Raw genomic sequence first — 19,827 nt, forward strand, 5'->3', positions numbered from 1 at the left:
TTAATCTATATAACAAAAAAAAAAAAAAACGTATCCAACGGAGTAAAATATTTCAAGAAATGATTGTGAGAAAATTATTTCCAGAAAATTAGTATTATTCTTACCATTAACATGCAATAGGGACTAAAATTAAATATTTTTAATAAAATCCGTTGAATTGTTTTCAAGAAATCTAATGTTTTATAAAAGGAAAGAAAAACAAAGGAGGTGTAACACACGGGCAAGTGAAGCCGGTGGAACTGTCTGGTAAGAAAATTCCAACACCCTGTAAGCAAATCTGGCTGACTTTACATTCTGTTACTAATAATAATAGAAAAAGACGAAAAGACTGACCAAAATAAAATTTAATCATATAATATTACTGCAGATTCTTCTAAATTCTAATCATATTCCTGTTGATTTCCTCATTATTATCTGAATCTTTAGTCTTGTCTTCTTCTCATAGAATAATCGTTATTACATTATTCAAGTTTTGACCTTTTTTTTGTGTTCAATTCATCCTCCATCCACCACTTCTGTCAAGGGAAAGGCCATTTTTTTTTTTTCGATTTTTCGTTGGCATCTGGTTTCTGTCAACTTGGTAAGAACCCTTTTGAGTTTTTGCTTTTATTATTTTTTTTCAATTTTTCTCTTACGTAATTCTCGCATGCCAATGTGTTTGATGCAGAGAAGAAGCTGATCAAGGCCCTGTTTCTGTCATTGGGATTCCTGTGTTTTTGCAATGGTTGCTTCTGGTGGTTGTTTTTAATGTTTATGAGGAGTTGATTGCTTATTGATACCTTTATCGTTTGACACAGAAAGGAGAGTTTCTTTGGCTATGCTGAGATTATAGCACCGATTCGTGTAATTTCTGTTTGCATTCCTGGAGGTTGGAGATGCCTATCAGACACGAGAATTCCGAAGGTAATTTTTATGTTCTATGAAAATATTCTGCAAATAAATTCATGTGGAGCATGTCTTGTTTCTGTTTCCCTTTTTCTTTCTCTTTGCTGTCTGCATGGTTCTGATGAGAGCTGTACTGCATGGTTCTGATGAGATATGGTTTTAATGCTCACATACCATAGGACAGCTGAATGCTTTTAGTCAACATTTGGCCAATTGCATATATGGACTCTCTCTCGTCCCTTGATGATCTGTAGAATCAAGCTCATGTATTGCGTTTGATGTTCGACTGGGGTTAGAAATTACAAGCATGCTGTACCACCTACAAGATTTATAGTGTTGAGAATTTCTTTTCTTGGTTTCCAGAAAGTAACTGATATGTATCAAGCTCAATGGAAGTCTGTTCATAATCTTTTTTTTAGAGTTCTTTCTAATTTGTGGTCACTGTTCGCTTCTCCTCTTCATTTTCAAGTTTGTTTTATGCCTCCGTCTTCATTTCTTTCTTAGGTCACCTTCACCGGTACTATCAGCCTCTAACCCCTAACAACTAGATTTTAATCTGTGTTCATAAAGATTCAATCATCAATCTGCACCGCCCCATTACTAAAAACAAAATAAGCATAAGATGTCAAGCTTCACTGTGAATTTGTTTCCGAAATGCGCTTGGCAATCAGTTTTGGCTTGTCTTGAGAAACTTGGCGATTGAGCAGATATCAGTGAAGTGAGTCCTAATTTATTATATCTTCTTCTGGAACTCATGATATATACAATGACTCTCTTCTTGACAGTTTTCTAATCCCCAAATTTGTTCAAGGGACCTTATAGAATCTATATTTGTACTCACATGGAGTTGAGTGTCAATGGAAAACATGGCCGTACTTAAGCAAAGTCCTTTTTTTGAAGGATCTTTTACCTAATAGTTTTCTGGTTTTCAGAACTTGAGAACTATTGCATGTGATGTTTGTTAAGACATTCACGCAGTTAATGACTTTGCTGATACCTTTCAGTTGGTGCATGCTGTGCTTCGAGTGTTACAGCTGGTTATGCATGATCTTTTCCATGAAGAAAAGACCTACAGAGAATGATTGCATCGTGATCGTTCTCAGCATTATAATCTTCCATGATTGTCTGATGTTTGATTAAACGTATTGCATTTTAGGATCTGCCCCTTGTCCAGATGATCTCTTATGTTCGAACAAACAAAGTTGCAGCAACGGAAAAGATCAACTGAAATCTTCTGGTATTTGGAGCTTTAATCTTTCAACTTTTTGTTTGAAACTCTCTGTTATTCCAATAGCTCACTCCCCAGAATATAAGTTGAAATACATTGCAAAGGCTTAAACAAACTCATTATTCTCTTATCTCTTACGAAATTCTTTTCTCAAGTTTATGATCCATTAAGAGGACTTTACTATTATCTTCTTTTATTTTCCTATTTACATTTATAAAGACCTGCACAAAATGATTGCATTCTGTTTGTTCCCAACATTACAGTCTTCCACAATGATCTGATATTTGATTAAATGTGCTGCATTTTTTAGGATCGGCTTCCAGTCCAGATGATCTTTTAAATCCAGACCAACTAAGTTGCAGCAGCAGAAAAGTTCAGCGGAAACCTTCCGGTATCTTGAATTTTAATCTTTGAATTTTTTGTATGAAATCATTTGTTATTCCAATAGCTTATCTCTCTGCAGAATATAAGTAGAAATAAAATGAAAAGGCGCAAACAAACTCAAATTACTATATGATTTTAATATAATAAAATTACTTACACCAAGTGATTGCATACTGGTCATTCCCATTATTACTACCTTCCATGATGATCTGATACATAATTAAATGTATTGCATTTTTAGGATTGGCTCCTTGTGTAAATGATCTCGTACGTTCAGGCAAACAAAGTTGCAGCAGCAGGAAAGATAAACAGAAATTTCCTGGTATCTTGAGCTTTAATCTTTGAACCTTTTGTTTGAAGCTCTTCGTTATTCCAGTAGCTCAACATCCTGCAAAATGGTAGTTGAAACACATTACAAAGGCATAAACAAAAGCAAAATTCTCTCACTATGTGATTTATTTCTAACAAAATTTGGTTCTCGGGGTTTAACTTTACATGCAGGGATATGATGTATAAAGTGTACTCATTTTCTATTTTTGTTCTAGTATTTATCTTCTTCATTTTCCTATTTAGCTTTTTAAAAGTGACCCAGTAGCGATATACTCTTGTATTGAAATGAAACTAGAATTTCAAGGAAGAAAGTCTTTTTTTTGTCCACCGCGATGTACTGACTGCAAACCAATATTTGCATCAATTGGTTGGTGTTTCTTCAGTAGTGAGTGGGATGGATTTGTGTTTTCTGCTATTTTTTATTCAAAACAAATGTGGATGGAGTCATGGGTAAGGATGTGTATGCTTCAGCAGTGATTTGCATATATTTTTGACGTTTGGACTGCGAATTGAGTCTGGCATGGAGTCATACTATAGTATCTATTACCTTTGGACCTCACAGTAAAGGGTACAGCTTCCTAGTTCGTTCTCCTTTTATGATCCATCCATTGTTAGAGATTCATGCTTAATATACTAGTGATATGCTCTGGCTGCCTATGAACCAAGAGGCTAACCAAATTCCTGAAGTTCCAAGAACCTAAGATCACCTTCTTTCTTTTCCATTCCTATTACTTTTATATTGGTTGGGATGGGAGAGAGAAGAGGGTACTAAAAAGAAAGTTCTCTTGCTTCTTGGATGAATCTACACTTCTGCATTTTGTTGAAGTGATGTCTCCTTTTCCTTTTCTGAAAGCATTGCTTGGGATGCAGAGTAACCTTCTTTTTGTTTATCTATCAGGTCCACTAAAAAGACTGGAGAGATTGCTAAGTCAATCAGGAAACAAGACTTGTGCTGATTGTGGATTTCCAGATCCAAAATGGGTGTGAGTTGTTAAGACTGAACCTGATGCATTTCCATAGTCTTATTCATTTGATGTAGAGTTTATGAGAGTAAGAACATGGACTTTGAACACTAGAACCTGTGTTAAATATTTCTCCTGAACATTGATGGATAATGCAAAGGAAATTGTAGATTTTATAAACACATGTGCTTGAAATCATTGTCTCCATTTAACTACAAAAGTACAATATGATTTTATTCTTATCATTTCTTGTCACAATTTCACATAAAAGCACGGGATATTTGTCTTCTCGGTTTGTACCAAACCTCCACTCTGTGCCACCCATCTGCAACTGTGGCAACGGCCCAGCCACAGACAGCAGACGCAATTTCTTTTCCTCAACGCCTGATATCAGTGCCTCTTGACATGACTATTGGTGCTTGTTTTTTTATCAGGTCATTAAGTTATGGAGTTTTTATTTGTATCAAGTGCTCAGGCGTTCATAGAAGCCTTGGGGTACATCTATCGAAGGTGTGGTTTCGAAACTTGACTCTTTGACTTTGTTCGTAAAAGCAAAAATTTAGAACTTTATATAGTTTGATCTTGTACTCTCATGATCTTGTACTGTCGATGAGAGGCTAACAAAACCGCCATTTTTGATCCTGCTACTTGGTTCTATCTCTATGTTCTCTGCTATGAACGAGTGGTTAAGCCATATTTACTCCTCATACTTAAGTTTTTTCTAAGTCAGCAGCCAGCATCATAAGAAGCCATTACAAACCTAGGCTAGTGGCAGTAGGCTAGTAGAAAATATACTTCAGTACTATGTTTTCGTTTTTTTCATTTTCATTCCTCTCAAGAGTATCGTAAATGAATCATCCTTGCTACACTCGCGCTAGAGAACATTATCGAGCCATCAGAACGTTAATATAATTTAGTTTTATTTCCAATCTTCTCTGATTACTCTATCCTTTCTACGCCTCTCCCATATTGGTTTGGTATGTTGATGCTGTATTTTTCTCGACTTTGGTCAGGTTCTATCAATCAAGCTAGATGAATGGACAGATGAACAGGTGAACGCTCTGATAGATTTGGGTGGCAATACTGCTGCAAACAAGAAATATGAAGCTTCTATGCCCGACGATTATAGAAAACCAAGACCAGATGCCTCTACAGAGGAGCGTTATGATTATATTAGGTAATATTAGCACCACACTGATCATATCTTTATAAAAAAAACAGTGCATTCTAAATCAGATATTTTTATCTGAATACCTCAGGAGAAAATATGAGCTGAAGGAATTTTCCAACTGTGATGAACAGATGTCTAGCCCATTTCCAGGTTCTACAAGTTCATTACCCACTCCTTCAAATAATCGTCCTTCCCAAGACAAGAAACAGTATGAAAAACAAGCAACCAGGCATCGTATTGGGAATGCATTTCGTAACAGCTGGGGAAGAAAAGACTCCGAGCACAAGCACACAAAAAAGAGCTACTCTTTGGTAATGAATTCCGGCTTCATTAATGTATTTATCTTATGTTGTGGGTTATGAGTTCACCTTTTATAGCAAGCTAGAACATATGTTACTGCAAATGCTTTCTCCTCCTCTTTCTTGATTTATATATACATTGTTTTGTATGCGTGGTCACAGATGAGCAGAAATTACTGTGTCCCTTCTGCTGCAATGTTATCATTTATGACAAGTTAATATAAAACATGAATGCTTGCAACAACATAATATGCACAAAAATATATGCTCGACTGAAATAACTCGTATCGCAAACCATCATCATGCATGTTTGTGGTGGACGAAATTGTGATGCATCCTATCTTGAGTTTTCAGCAAAACTTTCTGATTCTGTTGCTTTAAATGTTCTGTTTATAGGCAGGTATGGTTGAATTTATTGGATTAATCAAGGTTAACGTAGTCAAAGGAACTAACCTAGCTGTCCGGGATGTGCTGACTAGTGATCCATATGTAATCATTGGCTTGGGCCAGCAAGTGAGACTCTCCTCCTTTTAACCCCATTGGCATCATAACTCTGTTGAATTGAAATGGAGTGAGATGCAATAAACCTGTTAATAATGCCAGTTCTTTGTTATTTGTTATTACAGTCAGTGAGGACACGCGTCATAAAGAACAATCTGAATCCAATCTGGAATGAAAGTCTAATGTTGTCAATTCCAGAACAGATTCCTCCTCTGAAAGTGGTATGTTGTGTCAAATTTTCTGTGTGGAACTCACGCAAGAACTTGGGAAACGTTAATACCATGTTAGCAAGCTTCTCTTTTTGGTCTTCGGTTATGGATGCTTAAAATTCCAGGTGGATTTATGCAGCTTGTTTATGATAAGGATACATTCTCAACCGATGACTTCATGGGGGAGGCTGAGATAGACATTCAACCACTTGTTGCTGCTGCTAAAGCGTATGAGAATTCAACCATCACCGAGTCAATGCAGCTTGGTAAATGGATAGCAGGCCAGGAAAACACCCTTGTTAAAGATGGAATTATTACACTAGTAGACGGAAAGGTAAAGCAAGAAATCAGCCTCAAGCTAAAGAATGTAGAGAGAGGGGTGCTGGAGATTGAGCTTGAATGTGTTCCTCTTACCCAATAGTTACATAGAGACACTAAGAAACTAAAAACATGGTGATACCATATTTGAAATTGGCTTTGAATGGTGAATTCACCATGGAAGAACCTTTTAACCTGCTGCTGTTGTAAACTGTTGTAGCCCTTGTTTCATTACAAATAATTTGCCTGACAGGGATTATTAGGGTTTCCATTAACGAATTGTATATAGCTTGTATGATTTTATAACGCCAACACCAGTGATGCAACCAAATTTTGTATCCTGACGAATCTTTGTTCGGTTGGTTCAAAATCTTCAGGGCTCTGCAGCTTCCTTGATGATAATGTAGCGTGTGTACCAAATGCCATTTTTTGTGCAACTATCACTCTGCTGAGTAAACAGAAACCCTTCTCAACAAAAATCTTGTACAGGATATGGAAAACAACAGGAAAATCTGAAGAAACCTGAGGACATTGAAAATCAGATGGGTAGGTCAAGAAACTTAAGTGAGCAAACCTTGAGAACAACTCAAATGAGCACAATGATTTCATTTTCTCTGAAGCTAGTGAACAATCTTAGCATGATATAAAATATAATTTATCAGTATATTTTCAGGACAAATCACAGCTCTCTCCGAGGTTGATGAGAAACGAGAGGCAATCATAAAACCCATCAGTGTTTTCCTCCATTTTCTCAGCAACCAATCAAATCAATAATTATTACAATGGAAGTTGGGGTAAAACTTCGTCTTCCAGATTCAAATTCCCACCAAAAACTTTCCACCATCCTCTCTACTCTCCACATCAAAAGCTTAATCCAAGAAAACATCTTCTTTGACTCCAAGAGCTCCAAACTCTCCTCAAACCTCGCAGCTCTCCGTCTTTGTTTTCACAATCTTGATTCCTACTGCGTCCTCTCTCTCTCAAAGCCAAACCTATCATGTCAAATGGCATAAGCTGTGTCAAAAAGCATGAAGAGCCCATTGACCCCAGGATTAACCGCGTGTGCGTGGCCGAGCCCTGGAAGTTACTAGGGTTGCTGGAGATTTAAAAAGATAATACAGAGAGTCAGAAGGGAGTTTGGGGTTGGAGAAAATGAGGATCTTGTTTGTTTGAGTGGGTTTAGGAATGTGAGGCAAGTGTTTGACTGGAAAGGATTGAAACTTGAGCTTGGTGAGACAATTTATGATTTCGGAACTAGCTATGAGATTGAATGCGACTAAAGAGCCTGGGAAGTATAAGGAGTTGATTGATTGAAGGGTTACTGAAAGATAATTGGATTGAGTTTTCCTACTCAGAAAAGCTAACAAGTTTGCAGTTTTTCGATCTGGGAAATTGCCCTAAGAAGAGAAGATTGTGTTTTTCTGAATTGTATTGAAGCAACAATTAGTAAATCAACTCTCTTTGTGATGTTCTCTAAAATTTGCATTTCATTTATACTAGTTTTTTGAATTGTTCTTGACTCTATCTTGCTCCTCTCTCTAAAATTTGTGCCAGGATAGAGACTTTCAAGCGTATTTCATCCATACCTGAACGCCCCATTGCCATCCTATAAGTTTGTTTTGACAGATTGTTGTAACCACAATAGGGTTTGGATTGGATAGAGAAGGCCAGCTTATCTGTGAGCACCAACCCCCTCTTTGAGTTGTCAATCTGAAACTAATTTCCATTCAATGAAAACGATGGAAGTGCCAACAGAAAACATTTCAAGCTGGAGCCCTATCACTTTTGTACAAAAAAGAAAGTCTTGTAAATTCATAATGGGAAAGAGATGATTTGAGATAAGATCATCGATCAATTCTCTCTCACTATTCTTCTACCTAGACTGGTATGACATTTCGATCAGCATGATGGAAGCTCGGATAGCTATATGTTAACCAAAGTGGATTTGACCCCAAGTGGAAGCTCAGACAGCTATAAGATCATCAATACATTCTGTCCCACAATTCTCCTTGTTTGTTTGACAGATGGTTGCAACCAGGATAAGATTGGTCTGGTGTATCAATCAGTGTGATGGAAGCTCAGACAGCTATAAGTTCTTTTCAATAAACCAAAACTCGGCGAGTTATTCGACACAGAGACAACAGATCCTCAAACCATGAAAACGGCTTCACAATCAGAATTTCCCACGCCGGATATAAAGTTCAGTCCTGTTGCTAGTTGTAGTTAGTAAAGTTGTAGATGCAAGAAAACAAACAGGTCAGAACAGTACTCAGGGCTGGGCAGTGGTAAGAGCATCTGCCAAGGGTTTACATTAATCCCCCAAAAGAACTGAAGATCAACAGCCTGTTGAGAAGGAGATATTTCAGACAGCACACTTACAGGATAATTCATTCTTATGAGGAACCCAAACAAACATCTGATTTTATTGTATCGAAAGGTCCGATGAGTTAGGATTTTCCTATTAGGCCATGTGATTTTTAGAGCAATCGGATCATTTATGACTAAAATCATGAGCTCCAAGAGAATAATTAGGAGTTCTTGAACTAAGAAATAAATTCTATGAGCAATTTCAATAACCACGCCAATTGACCTATTATAGTAGATGCTATCATCCATAAAATTCGATAAAATTGTTTAAAATTTCACATGGCAATAAGTTTAGTTTTTTGAATTGATAATGGAGAAGTCGATATTAAGTCACTTTAATTGTCACTCTAAGACCCGTATATAAGCACTGAACCTTGATAAGCTTCTCTTCTGTTTTTCAAAAAAATAAACAAATTTTTTCAATGATTTTGATATAATAATCTTAAAAATAAATATTTTTTTAAAAGAAAACATTATTTTGATAGAATTGAAAAGCAAGGTTAAGTTATTGAAGAGAGATGTATCTAGAAAAAGCAGGGTTCCATATTCTGGATTGTTGCAGCGGAAAGGATGAGCCAAATCCAGCAAAAGGTTGCAGAGAATTAAAGAAACCAAATAGCAATAATGAGGACACTGCATCATCTATTCTTGAAGAAAGCAATCGTCTGGTTCACAACTATATCATATTCTTAACGTTGCCAAGGGAAAAATATACTCTCTCAATCATGAAGCGAACACAACATACACAAGCAAAATTTTGCAATAGCTTCATCAGCGTCTCCTTCAGTACACAATGATGCATTCCCAGAAGAAACGGAAAGAACTCTATGAAGCAGAAGAGTAAAAACAACCTGCAGAGACCGAATCCGCCATGTACTGCTACTCGGAAAGAAAACAAAATCTCCCAATATATAAACAATCCACAATGACAACCACAAATGCAAAGAAACCTTCGAGTTTACCTTACATTCATGTCTGCACTATTCATCTAACACTGGGCAACAGGAATGGAGGGAAAAATCCACACTTTCAATGACATAAAGGATTAAGTACAGAAAGTTGGGGTTTAAAAGCACCCATTTTCATTACGATGCATCATTTGCAAATCCTTTTGCGTTGCATTAGCACTAAATATTTACAAATCCCAAAGAGGAGAGATAATCTCCCCTGCGTAAAATACAAACAAAACTCCCAAAACCAATTTGGAGTTTTGATAACACATTGTAACTACTTTTTTTCAAGACACTACATAAAACAACCAACATCAGTCCCCTAGACAGATGTAGATACAATGAACAAAATGAAAAATGCCAATGAATCCAATGAGTATTTTGAATCCAACCCTTACATTGATTACATACGGCAACAAGACAGATAAAAATTCGCACCAAATCAGGTGTAAGCATCCAGGTTCGATCAGGAGCAGCAATCCGGGCATCGAATCAATCCATTCTCATTACATTCCAAGCACCTCTTGAGCACCCCTTCATCTTCATCAAACAACTTTCTACTCCCACTACAATTCCCACAGGGCACAAACCTCACACCCCCACATCCTTCACAAACAAAGCCAGGCTGCTGTCTTGGAAACCGATCAAGAACCTTCACCAGTTCGCCTGTCTCAAACATTAGCTTAATCACCTCAGCACCACCCACATGATCCCCCTTTATAAACACCTGCGGCAGGCTCACATTTTTCTCTCCCAGCACGCATTGCAGCTCCTTCTTATAAGCCGAATCCATCGAAACATCCCTCTCATCAATCCACACTCTAAACCCTCTGAAAATCATCCTCACCGCATAACAATCCTCGTAAGTCCTTCGAACCCCTCGCAAACTTGTTAAATACACCACAATCCTATCCTCGGTACCCGGCAACCGTATTTTACTATTGTTAATAAACCCAAAAGAAGGGAACCTATTATACTCAGGTCCCATCGATTTAAAAGATTGTAGCTTATGAGTTGCTTGAATTTGCAATTCATCGGGGTTCGGTTTCTGGGGTTTTGGGGACTCAAACAAAGAACGAAGCTTTTTTACCTTTCCTTTCATGGACTCAAACGAATTGTAGAATCTTGATGTTGATTGAAGGTAAGACTTGGCCATAGAAGCTGAATGAATTGTAACAGACCTATTGAATATAGAACTAGAGGTGGTATTTTTGGTGGCGGGTTTTGAATTGGGGATGATTTCTTGATTCTTTTCAGCTTCAGCCATCGACCCGGATCACGAAATCAACTCAATTCAAGCCTTTTCCTTCTGGGTTTCTTAACTAGATCAAGATTGAATTAACCTTGGCCCTAAAATTCAGCTCTAGAAATGCCAAAACAAAAGGAAAGAAAGAAACCTTTTTTTTCAAGTTACCTTCAAGAACAACCTTGACACGTTCAAGCCCGATGTTGATCGTAGCAACGGCGATGAAATAATCAGAAAATCCCAAATAAAGAAATTGACGGTGGATGATTGCTTTTTGCTTTTCAGGTAAAGCAGATAAGATGAATTTGGTTTGCTTTCCTGTCTTTCTTTGTAGGTAACGAGAAAGATAGCTGGATAGAGAAAGAGGAAGAGAGGGAGAGGGAAACGAGGGAGAGGAAACGAGAGAGAGAGAGAGAGAGAGAGAGAGAGAGAGGGTGTTTTCAGTTTTGGGTTTGCTTGCTTTTGTTGCTGGGAGAGAGAAATGTGGGGGAAACGATTTTGGAGGCTTGAATTGGAAACAAAGCTAAGAATAAATTAATAAAAATAAAATATCTTAAAAAAACTGTAGATAAATAATAAAGTCTACTCTTTTTTTTTTTTTTTTTTTTATCTTGCAAGAAGAGAGAGAGAGAGAGAGTGGCTTTCTACATCAGAGACTTCGTGTTGGGGGTGATGAGGTCAGAGTTCCAGACAGATAAACCACCACCGCCTAGTTTGAAACATACGAGGTTCGCTGTTTTTTTCTGCTAGGGTTTTCGTGGATGTCTCGAGTGTTTTTTTTTTCCTCTCTCTACTCGTGGTATAAGGTAATAATGTTTATTTATTTTTAAAAAATTTTAATATGAATTTTTAAATTAATTTACACACATTTCAACTAATTTTATTAATTTTTAAAATTAATAAATATATAAATTTCAAATGACCCTAAAAAAATTCAATCTTGTAACTATTAAAAAGCAAAATAAAAAACCTAACCAATTATGTTACTCTCAAGATTAGTAATGATATTTATTGCATGTATTAAAGACTAATTATTTGTTAAAATAATTTTAAAAAAGTATGTTTTATATATTGATGAGGTATATTTTAAGAAATTTAATAAAAAAAATTAATACTAGTCTCGAGATTTAAGCTTAAAAAATTTAATACTAGCTAATTTCTTAGAGTTACCATGATACTATTATTTATTTTATTATTATTATTATTATAAGTATCTTTGGATTAGCTTGTATGGTATTCTAGATGAAATATTTTTCAAAGATAAATTTTTATAGATGATATTTCAAGTTTTAAACTCCAGAAATCAATGAAAAGGTGAATTTTCACACGTGACAATCACATTATAAGATAACATTTCAGTATAAATTTAAAGAAAAACCCATTAAAATTATGATTTTATGAAATATGATAATATATTTGTTCAATTAGTTTCCTTCACAGGATATATTTAACTTCGATTTCAATGTAGAATATGTCATATTAATTCCTGAAAAGAAAAAAAAAATACTAACACGTAACATTTTTATATTAACAATCCTTTGAACTTCAAATTCTATTAGAGACAAAGAATTTATATAATGACTAAAATTGTCAAATTCAAATTTAAATACTCTTTGGCTACCCGAGTCTCATGGTAGTGTTCGTAGCTTGGTAAATTCTGTTTTTTTAACGTGATTTAAAAGTGTGTTTATTAACAAAAATTAAATTGATTATTTTTTTAATATTTTTAATGATTTTAATATATTAATGTAAAATATAATAATAAAAATTATATAATTTCAAATAAAAAATATTTTTTTAAAAAATTAAACCGTAATACTTATCAAATATTTTTATTTTTTTTTGTTTTTGTGTTTTAAAAATATTTTTAAAAAAAATATTTTTTTTTTATTTTTCTTTTTAAACTAATATTTTTTAGTGATTTTATATTATTTTGATGTATTAATATAAAAAATAATTTAAAAACATATTTTTTATTATATTTTCAAGCCAACAATATTTTAAAAAATAACAACAATAATATTCCTAAATACACTATTCCTATGGTTTGATGTAGTAATGTCATGTGTATATTTTACTGTCTAAAAAATTGAAAAGTTTAAAAAATAAAATATTAGCAGAGGAAATCATGTCTTCCCATTTTTTTTTATTATTTTAATTGTGGCTTTGGTCAACAGATTTGTCTGTACATCGCTTTAAAGAGCATGATGATTTTTCAAAAAGAAGAGGTGATGGTGACATGTTTTTTTAGAAAAAGGCTATGATGACTTTGTTTTTTTGGACGGTTGCAATTTTTTTTCTCGAAAAAACCATGTGTGAATCCAAAAGAGAATAGTAATCTTTTCATATGATCTGTTAACTTGAGACTTATTTTCAAATTTATGTCCTTATTGAAAATCTGGAACCTTTTTATCTAATGTAAATTCTGGATGCTAGCTGGCCTGGGATTATATTTATTAAAAATATATTTGAAAATATAGTTGTGGTAGTAAAATATTTTTTATTTGAAAATATATTAAAATAATATATTTTTTATTTTTCAAAAATTATTTTTAACATCAGCGCATCAAAATGATTTAAAAACATAAAAAAATATTAATTTAAAGTAAATAAAAATAAAAAATTTAAATTTTTTTTAAAAATTTAAAATAAAAAAATAAATAGAGTTTTAAATCGATATTCTTCAATCTGTTGTTATAATAATTAATCCAAGTTAATTAAATTTTAAAAATATAAAAAATATTATTTAAAATTATTTTTTATATCAATTGATTATGATATAGTCTCAATTTTGTATTAACTCCTTTTAGACTGTTTAATCTAAAAACAAGTTGGTTGAATTCAGCTTAGTTCAAGCCTTGTTTGAGAATGTGGTTTTTTTTAAAAAAAAGTTAAATTTTTATTTTAAATAAAAAAATATATATTTTTAAATTATTTTGATACATTAATATTAAAAATAATTTTTAAAAAATTAAAAAAACTATTTTAATATATTTTTAAACAAAAAAAATATTTTAAACCACCACATGAACACTTTCTTAACATCTGATGTAAGTAGCAAATTAACTGAGCAGTTTTATGTGCTGGCTCTATCGGAAAATTATCATCAAAGATTTCATCAACAATGTGTCTAGCACGTCGAATGGATGCTGATATTTTTTTTCTTTGATGCATGGGAGCAATAGGAAAATTACTATCTAAAAATCAATGTGTCTATTTTTTTTTTCTATTCTACGGGCACTGTAATAAAATTAATAGTTAAAGATTTAATCACAAAAAAAGACGTGAAAAGAATCAGAGCAATTAATTGTTGATATATACAATCTCACAGCAATTTTATATCACAGCATTTGATTTCAAATTTTGAACTCTGAGTTGTTGTTCTATCCCTTTCAGGCACAAAACTATGTTTACCTGCCAAATAAATTTATTAATTATATTTATCGTTGACACCTGACAAATAATTGAAGCATGAACAACACAGCAAATCATCTTAAAAGGGAAAAGGAGGATTACAGATCTTTCAAAAGAGTTATAGATTTAGATCTCGTTTTAGAGTGTGATTCCGGTTAATGTTTAAAGTGTTTTTCATTTAAAAATATATTAAAATAATATTTTTTTTAAAAAAATATTTTTTTATATCAGCATATCAAAATGATATGAAAATATTAAAAAATATTAATTTAAAGTAAAAAAATAAAAAAAATAATTTTCTTTTAAAAATAATTTTGAAATATAAAAATAAATAGAGCCTTAAAATATATTAAATACTTAAAAGACACTCTAACAATTAAAAGTCATAATCACTATTAAATTGATGATTTCCAAACGAGCACTAGTATGTTTCTGTATTTTTAGTAGCATCTTTTCATTAATTAAAATACCTGGTTATTAAGAAAGATATTCTTCTTAAGTTACTTTTGTATTATGCAATGGCATTTATGATTTACAAAACTTACATAGTTAAAAAGAGATTTAAATATTTAAATCATAATTGTTGGAGTTAAAATATTTACCTTTTACATGATTTGTGTCGTTGAGTTTTTTTTTTCTGTAAACATATTTTTATTTATTTATTAATGATTTATTTGAAAGTATAATAGAAATTATTTTTAAGTGTTTTTATTTGAAAATTTTTTAAAATAATATTTTTTATTTAAAAAAATAATAATTTTTTAACACTGGTACATCAAAATAATAAACAAAAACACAAAAAATAATAATTTAAAGCTAAAAAATTTCAAGATTTTTTTGAAACAAAGTTAAATCACAATAATAAATAGAGTCCAGGAGAAGCTAGCAATATATATATATTGTTGATGGCTAATGATCAATTCTAACCAAGACAAACTAACATCTTTTTAGCAATTTCTTCAAAAAAAGGGGTTGACGCAAATAAATAGAAAGAAATAATAAAAAAATTTGCTACATATTAAAATCTTCAAATACCAAAAACACTATAACTAATAGAAAGACAGCTGAAATTTTTATTTTTATTCATTAATATCTCTATTTGCCACAAAGCTATAATAACAACTCCTTGTATAAAAAAAAAGTAAGAAATTATAACAATACTAAATAGGAAAAATAAAAAAACAGTTGATCTCAAACAGGGTTAAAAAAAATTAGAAAGTCATAATAATTCAGAATAGAAAACTTTTTAAATTGTTTATTCTTCGGCTTCTATTAGTTGGAAAGAACTCTTTCTCGAATTTAAATCTTAGTCACCTGTAAAAATAATTTTTATGTGCGAATCACCATTTCATAGACCCTTAGCATCTTGTGTGGATCTTCTCGTCATGGATTTTCTACATTACACAGGTATTTAGTATTACTATAGATTTTGTAGTTATGGTTATAATTTTAAAAAAAAGTATTTTATAAAAAATATTTTTTAGTTAAAATTGATTTGATATTTATACATGTTTGGCTAAAATTATGGTTCAAATTAAGGTTAAATAAAAAATAATTTAATATGTTTAATGATATATATTAATATTAATGGTTTTTAATTTAAATATTGTAGATTTAACTACTCCTATTATATCATGAAATAAATAATACTTTATATATAAAAAAAATTGTTGTTACATTAAATTATCTATAATTTTATCACGTATAAATTTCATTCGACAAAAGATTACAGTTTTTTATAGTTTTTTTAACGTATAATAAAATAAGGAAAAATATTATTTAGAACAAAATTAAGATTATAGTCAAATTCTATAAATGCTACGCCATCATGTAATTTTTTTAATTTATATAGTGTTATTAAATAATATTAAACACTAATTTTTAAATAAAATATATTAAAAAAATATATTTTTAACTGTTCATACAAGTGAATAAAATCACTACATTGTTATAGCTATGCATTGTTCACTTAACAAAAGTAAACAGTGCTACCAAAGCAGATACATCTTGCTCCCTAAACTATGTTTCTGTGGTTTTTAGGTGGGTACTGTTTACCACTTTAACCAAATAGACATTTTTTATGTTTCAAAACATAACTGCTGCTCTGTAGACAAACACGCTATCAGTATCTCTTTTCCATGGAGAACCTTCTAATTTTAATAATGATTATTCAATAGCATAATAATTAATCATCACTTGAGATCGTTAAGTTCTGATTCCAACCAAAACTATTAGAAATCACAGGCAAGAGGTGAATGATATTTGTTATACCAAAAACACCATAATTATATGAAGACAACCAACCGTGGTATGACAACCATGAACCATTTATATAGGAAAAAAAACTAGAAAACCCCACTAATATCTAACAGGAAAAATAAACTAGGAAAACTATTCATTTCGAATAAGAAAAAATAAAACTTAACAATTTAAACTAGGAAAATAAAAAAAATAACTACGAAAAAATAAAATTAACAAAATTAAAGATCATATATATTTTTTTTTAATTTTGACAATTTATAGAGAATCATGAGATAACCTTGTCTGGTTTTGTATGAAGAGCAAGAATCGCACTCCAAATGCGGCGAAAACACACAATTTGACCATTTCCATTGAACTATCCAGAAATATATAAAGTTTCAAATAAGATGCAGTTTCTGAAGCACATTACGTGCATACAAATTAATTTTTAACTAGCAGCAGCTCAGTATCAAGAGCGGGGCTGAAGAAATGCCAGCTTGAATCATGAAAAGCAGCAAAATAATCATCCGAAGCTATCTTGAGTACATGCTCATCTGTGAATTTTCGAGCAGCCAAAATATGCCCCGTTGAATCAACAATAAAGGAGTTCTTAATCTCTGACAAGAACTCATACATCTCAAAGCTATTTCCAAATAATACAATATGATTCAGCAGTTCCAACTCCCAGTTTGCCTGTAAGAGATTGTTGTATAACTCTGCCTCACAATGTGGCATATAGAAAAGTGTTGGCTTTGTAGCTCGTCTGCGACCTTGCTCATTTACAGATAGAACAGAACAGCCAAGGGATTCCAGAACCCGAGATTCCGTTGCAGAAAGAATTGGATCAAAAACCTCCACGTCCCCAATCCAGTTGAACTTCCTCTTCATCAAGATTGCAAGGCTAAGCTGAAATCGAGGGGTTTCATATGATTCAATGCTGCCAATTCCATATATCACCATTGGCATCTCCAGTTCCAAGCCCAGAACCTTGTGAAAAGAATTCAGGATGTCAGGATTTTCGACTAGCTCCAAAAAGTTCTGATAGAATTGAGAGCTCTCAACTTTCTTGATACAGATTTCCATCCTTTGTATCAACTTCAATTCTCTATCTGGATCTGATTCAAGCTCAGTTGGCACCCATGGCTGCTGTTTAGCTTCTGGAGTACTATTTCTCCGGGAACATGTCCTCCTTTTACCTCGACGAGGTAACACAACTGTCCAGTCTTCATTTTTGGTGTGCTTGTCAGGAACAGGGAGTTTTGCAGAAGCTGCCATTATAGAGCAATGATCCTCTCTTCTCCTTGCGAAATCCTCACTTTTTGGCAAGTCAAGTACACCTTAGGCAAAATTATAAGCTGATCTGCGGAGCAAGCATGTGAATTGTGGGAAGCAGCAAACGCTTCCCATTCACATTTACCAAAATCTTTGTTGACGTAATGAATGCTTCAAGTAGCAAGGTATTTTACTCTCCCACCTATCAAAGTTTCAATCAAAGTGAATCAATCATCTCTGCACCTCAGATCGAGCATGCGAAAGACACAAAAAGATCCCTTTTTTATGTCAAAGAGAGAGATGCCAACTATCTGAAAACAATAAAAACCTAACAAGGAACTTTCTTTGCTCTAATTATTAATCATCAGAAACCAATTTCTTAGGTTCCCAGTTGGAATAATTACACAAAATTCACCTTCTTGTATATCTCTACCCGGCCTATAATTTCCACAAAACTCAAATAGCCTGACTCTTCGGTTTAGCACTATCAGTGTTTTAAGCTTCTTTTGGTCCCTGGCTATAGCATCAATCTTTTGCATGTAAGAAAATTATGTTTATGGTTTCACACTTACTATATTCAGCAATCTATAATGCATGCTGACTGAAGAAAATTGGATACTTTAACAGGTGTTTTACAAGGTCCAGGGCCAACTAAAATTTAGATTATTGAGCATAATAACTGCAATTAAACATGAAAAATTGAATAATCAAACAAACTCACGAGGACAAACTTTTTCTTCGAAAGGGTCTCTAATTAACACAGAATTGAGACAATATTCAGTAATCACTCTTCAAAATTTACAAGATTACTTATTGACAGATGTCAAGTAAAAAAGATAGTTTCCTTTTTTTAAAGGAGAAGTTAGAGATGGATTTCAAGAGATGGGATCTGAGAATACTTACGTGTGGTGACAGAGTGGCGATCCACCGGTGGTTGCGATGACAGTCAACTGCGGCTGCGGCTGCTTCTCTTGGATTGGATATCGAATATAACGAACCTGGCCCTGCTGGTTCTTCTCTTTTACCTTTTATGTTCTTGCATTGTTTTTGTAGCGATTGGGGTCCCTGCTTCCCACTCATCCACCAGTTATGATAGTAGAAAGAAAAAACCTAGTTTTGCCCTCTTTCTTTCTTTGGAAGTGGGGCTTTTAATGGAGTTTTGCCCCTTTTTTTAAGGGCTGGAGACCATCAAGCTAGAGGGAAAATTACCTGGGACAAAATTTCTTCCATCCTCCTCTTGATTTTGCTTTTATACATGAATCGAAGAAATATTTCCCATTAGTTTGTCTGTGCAGTTACTTCTGACAAAGCTAAAAATAATAATAAATCAAGCTACTTGTCATAGAACCATGCTGGTTTGCATGTCTGTCACGCTGCGGGGATCAATTTATTTTTTTAAATATTGAAAAAAATGTAAGGTCTTTGTAAATTCTTTAATATCGTTTTAGATTTGTTTTTTCATCAAAATAATTTTTTTATTAACATATCTCCTATCTATAAATATATATAATAAAATTACGTTTAAAATCTATTTAAAAAATTGAAGAATAAAAAAAATCAATCAAATTTTCATAAGCAATTTATTATTATTATTTTTATATAAATACATAATAATTGAAAATAACTAATAAAATTCAAATAAAAATATAAAATAATATTAAAAAAACATGTTAAAATTGAAAAGTACGTAAATTTTTTTTAAAAAAAAAATTTGGAGTGCAAGAAATAAAAAACAAATAGGAAAAAAAAAAAAGATAGAAAGGGATCAAGCTAGGGCACCTGGCCTCGTCCGCCCTTTATTTTTGCTTTTAAGAAATTATAAAAACGACAGGTTGTCCGACACCTTAATGAAAATATTGCAGGCCCCAGCACAACCCCTTTCCTTGGTCAAGCTTGCTAATGAACTGATTTATGACACAAAGTTAAGCTGTTATCATGTGGATTAAACAGATATATATTAACTTTATTCACTATTTATATAGACAATGAAGCATCAAAAGAAACATCGATTATTTGAGATGTATAGTATAATTAGTTTATAGGCCTCCTC

The 19,827-nt window shown here is 32.8% G+C and overlaps 3 protein-coding genes and 1 pseudogene across 4 annotated transcripts; 2 read left to right on the plus strand and 2 right to left on the minus strand.

The window, feature by feature from the left end:
- Positions 1 to 447: 447 nt before the first annotated feature.
- LOC118061236 (probable ADP-ribosylation factor GTPase-activating protein AGD11) lies at positions 448 to 6,528 on the plus strand. 2 transcript variants are annotated; one of them, XM_073406267.1, is made up of 13 exons: positions 448 to 580; positions 668 to 724; positions 798 to 903; positions 2,042 to 2,122; positions 2,424 to 2,504; positions 2,739 to 2,819; positions 3,726 to 3,810; positions 4,224 to 4,299; positions 4,803 to 4,966; positions 5,049 to 5,271; positions 5,656 to 5,772; positions 5,886 to 5,981; positions 6,109 to 6,528. In XM_073406267.1, exons 3-13 carry the CDS (start codon positions 876 to 878, stop codon positions 6,388 to 6,390), a joined length of 1,314 nt encoding a protein of 437 aa, XP_073262368.1. In that variant the 5' UTR covers positions 448 to 580; positions 668 to 724; positions 798 to 875; the 3' UTR covers positions 6,391 to 6,528. The 2 variants fall into 2 exon arrangements, with proteins under 2 accessions (XP_073262368.1, XP_034930546.2); XM_035074655.2 differs by having other exon boundaries at positions 668 to 903.
- A 415-nt stretch (positions 6,529 to 6,943) lies between these two features.
- Positions 6,944 to 7,703, plus strand: LOC118061237 (triphosphate tunnel metalloenzyme 3-like; annotated as a pseudogene).
- Positions 7,704 to 9,699: 1,996 nt separating this feature from the next.
- LOC118061238 (uncharacterized protein At5g39865) lies at positions 9,700 to 11,349 on the minus strand. Its single transcript, XM_035074657.2, has one exon. It carries the CDS (start codon positions 10,869 to 10,871, stop codon positions 10,071 to 10,073), a length of 801 nt encoding a protein of 266 aa, XP_034930548.1. The 5' UTR covers positions 10,872 to 11,349; the 3' UTR covers positions 9,700 to 10,070.
- Positions 11,350 to 16,844: 5,495 nt separating this feature from the next.
- On the minus strand, positions 16,845 to 19,073 carry LOC118061240 (protein SENSITIVITY TO RED LIGHT REDUCED 1). Its single transcript, XM_035074661.2, has 2 exons — positions 18,681 to 19,073; positions 16,845 to 17,979 (listed from the first exon to the last, which is right to left on the minus strand). The coding sequence occupies exon 2, from the start codon at positions 17,778 to 17,780 to the stop codon at positions 16,947 to 16,949; it is 834 nt and encodes a 277-aa protein (XP_034930552.1). The 5' UTR covers positions 17,781 to 17,979; positions 18,681 to 19,073; the 3' UTR covers positions 16,845 to 16,946.
- Between the last annotated feature and the right edge of the window lie 754 nt (positions 19,074 to 19,827).

The sequence above is a fragment of the Populus alba genome, chromosome 1, assembly GCF_005239225.2.
Source record: "Populus alba chromosome 1, ASM523922v2, whole genome shotgun sequence".
In the NCBI taxonomy this organism is placed as follows: domain Eukaryota; kingdom Viridiplantae; phylum Streptophyta; class Magnoliopsida; order Malpighiales; family Salicaceae; genus Populus; species Populus alba.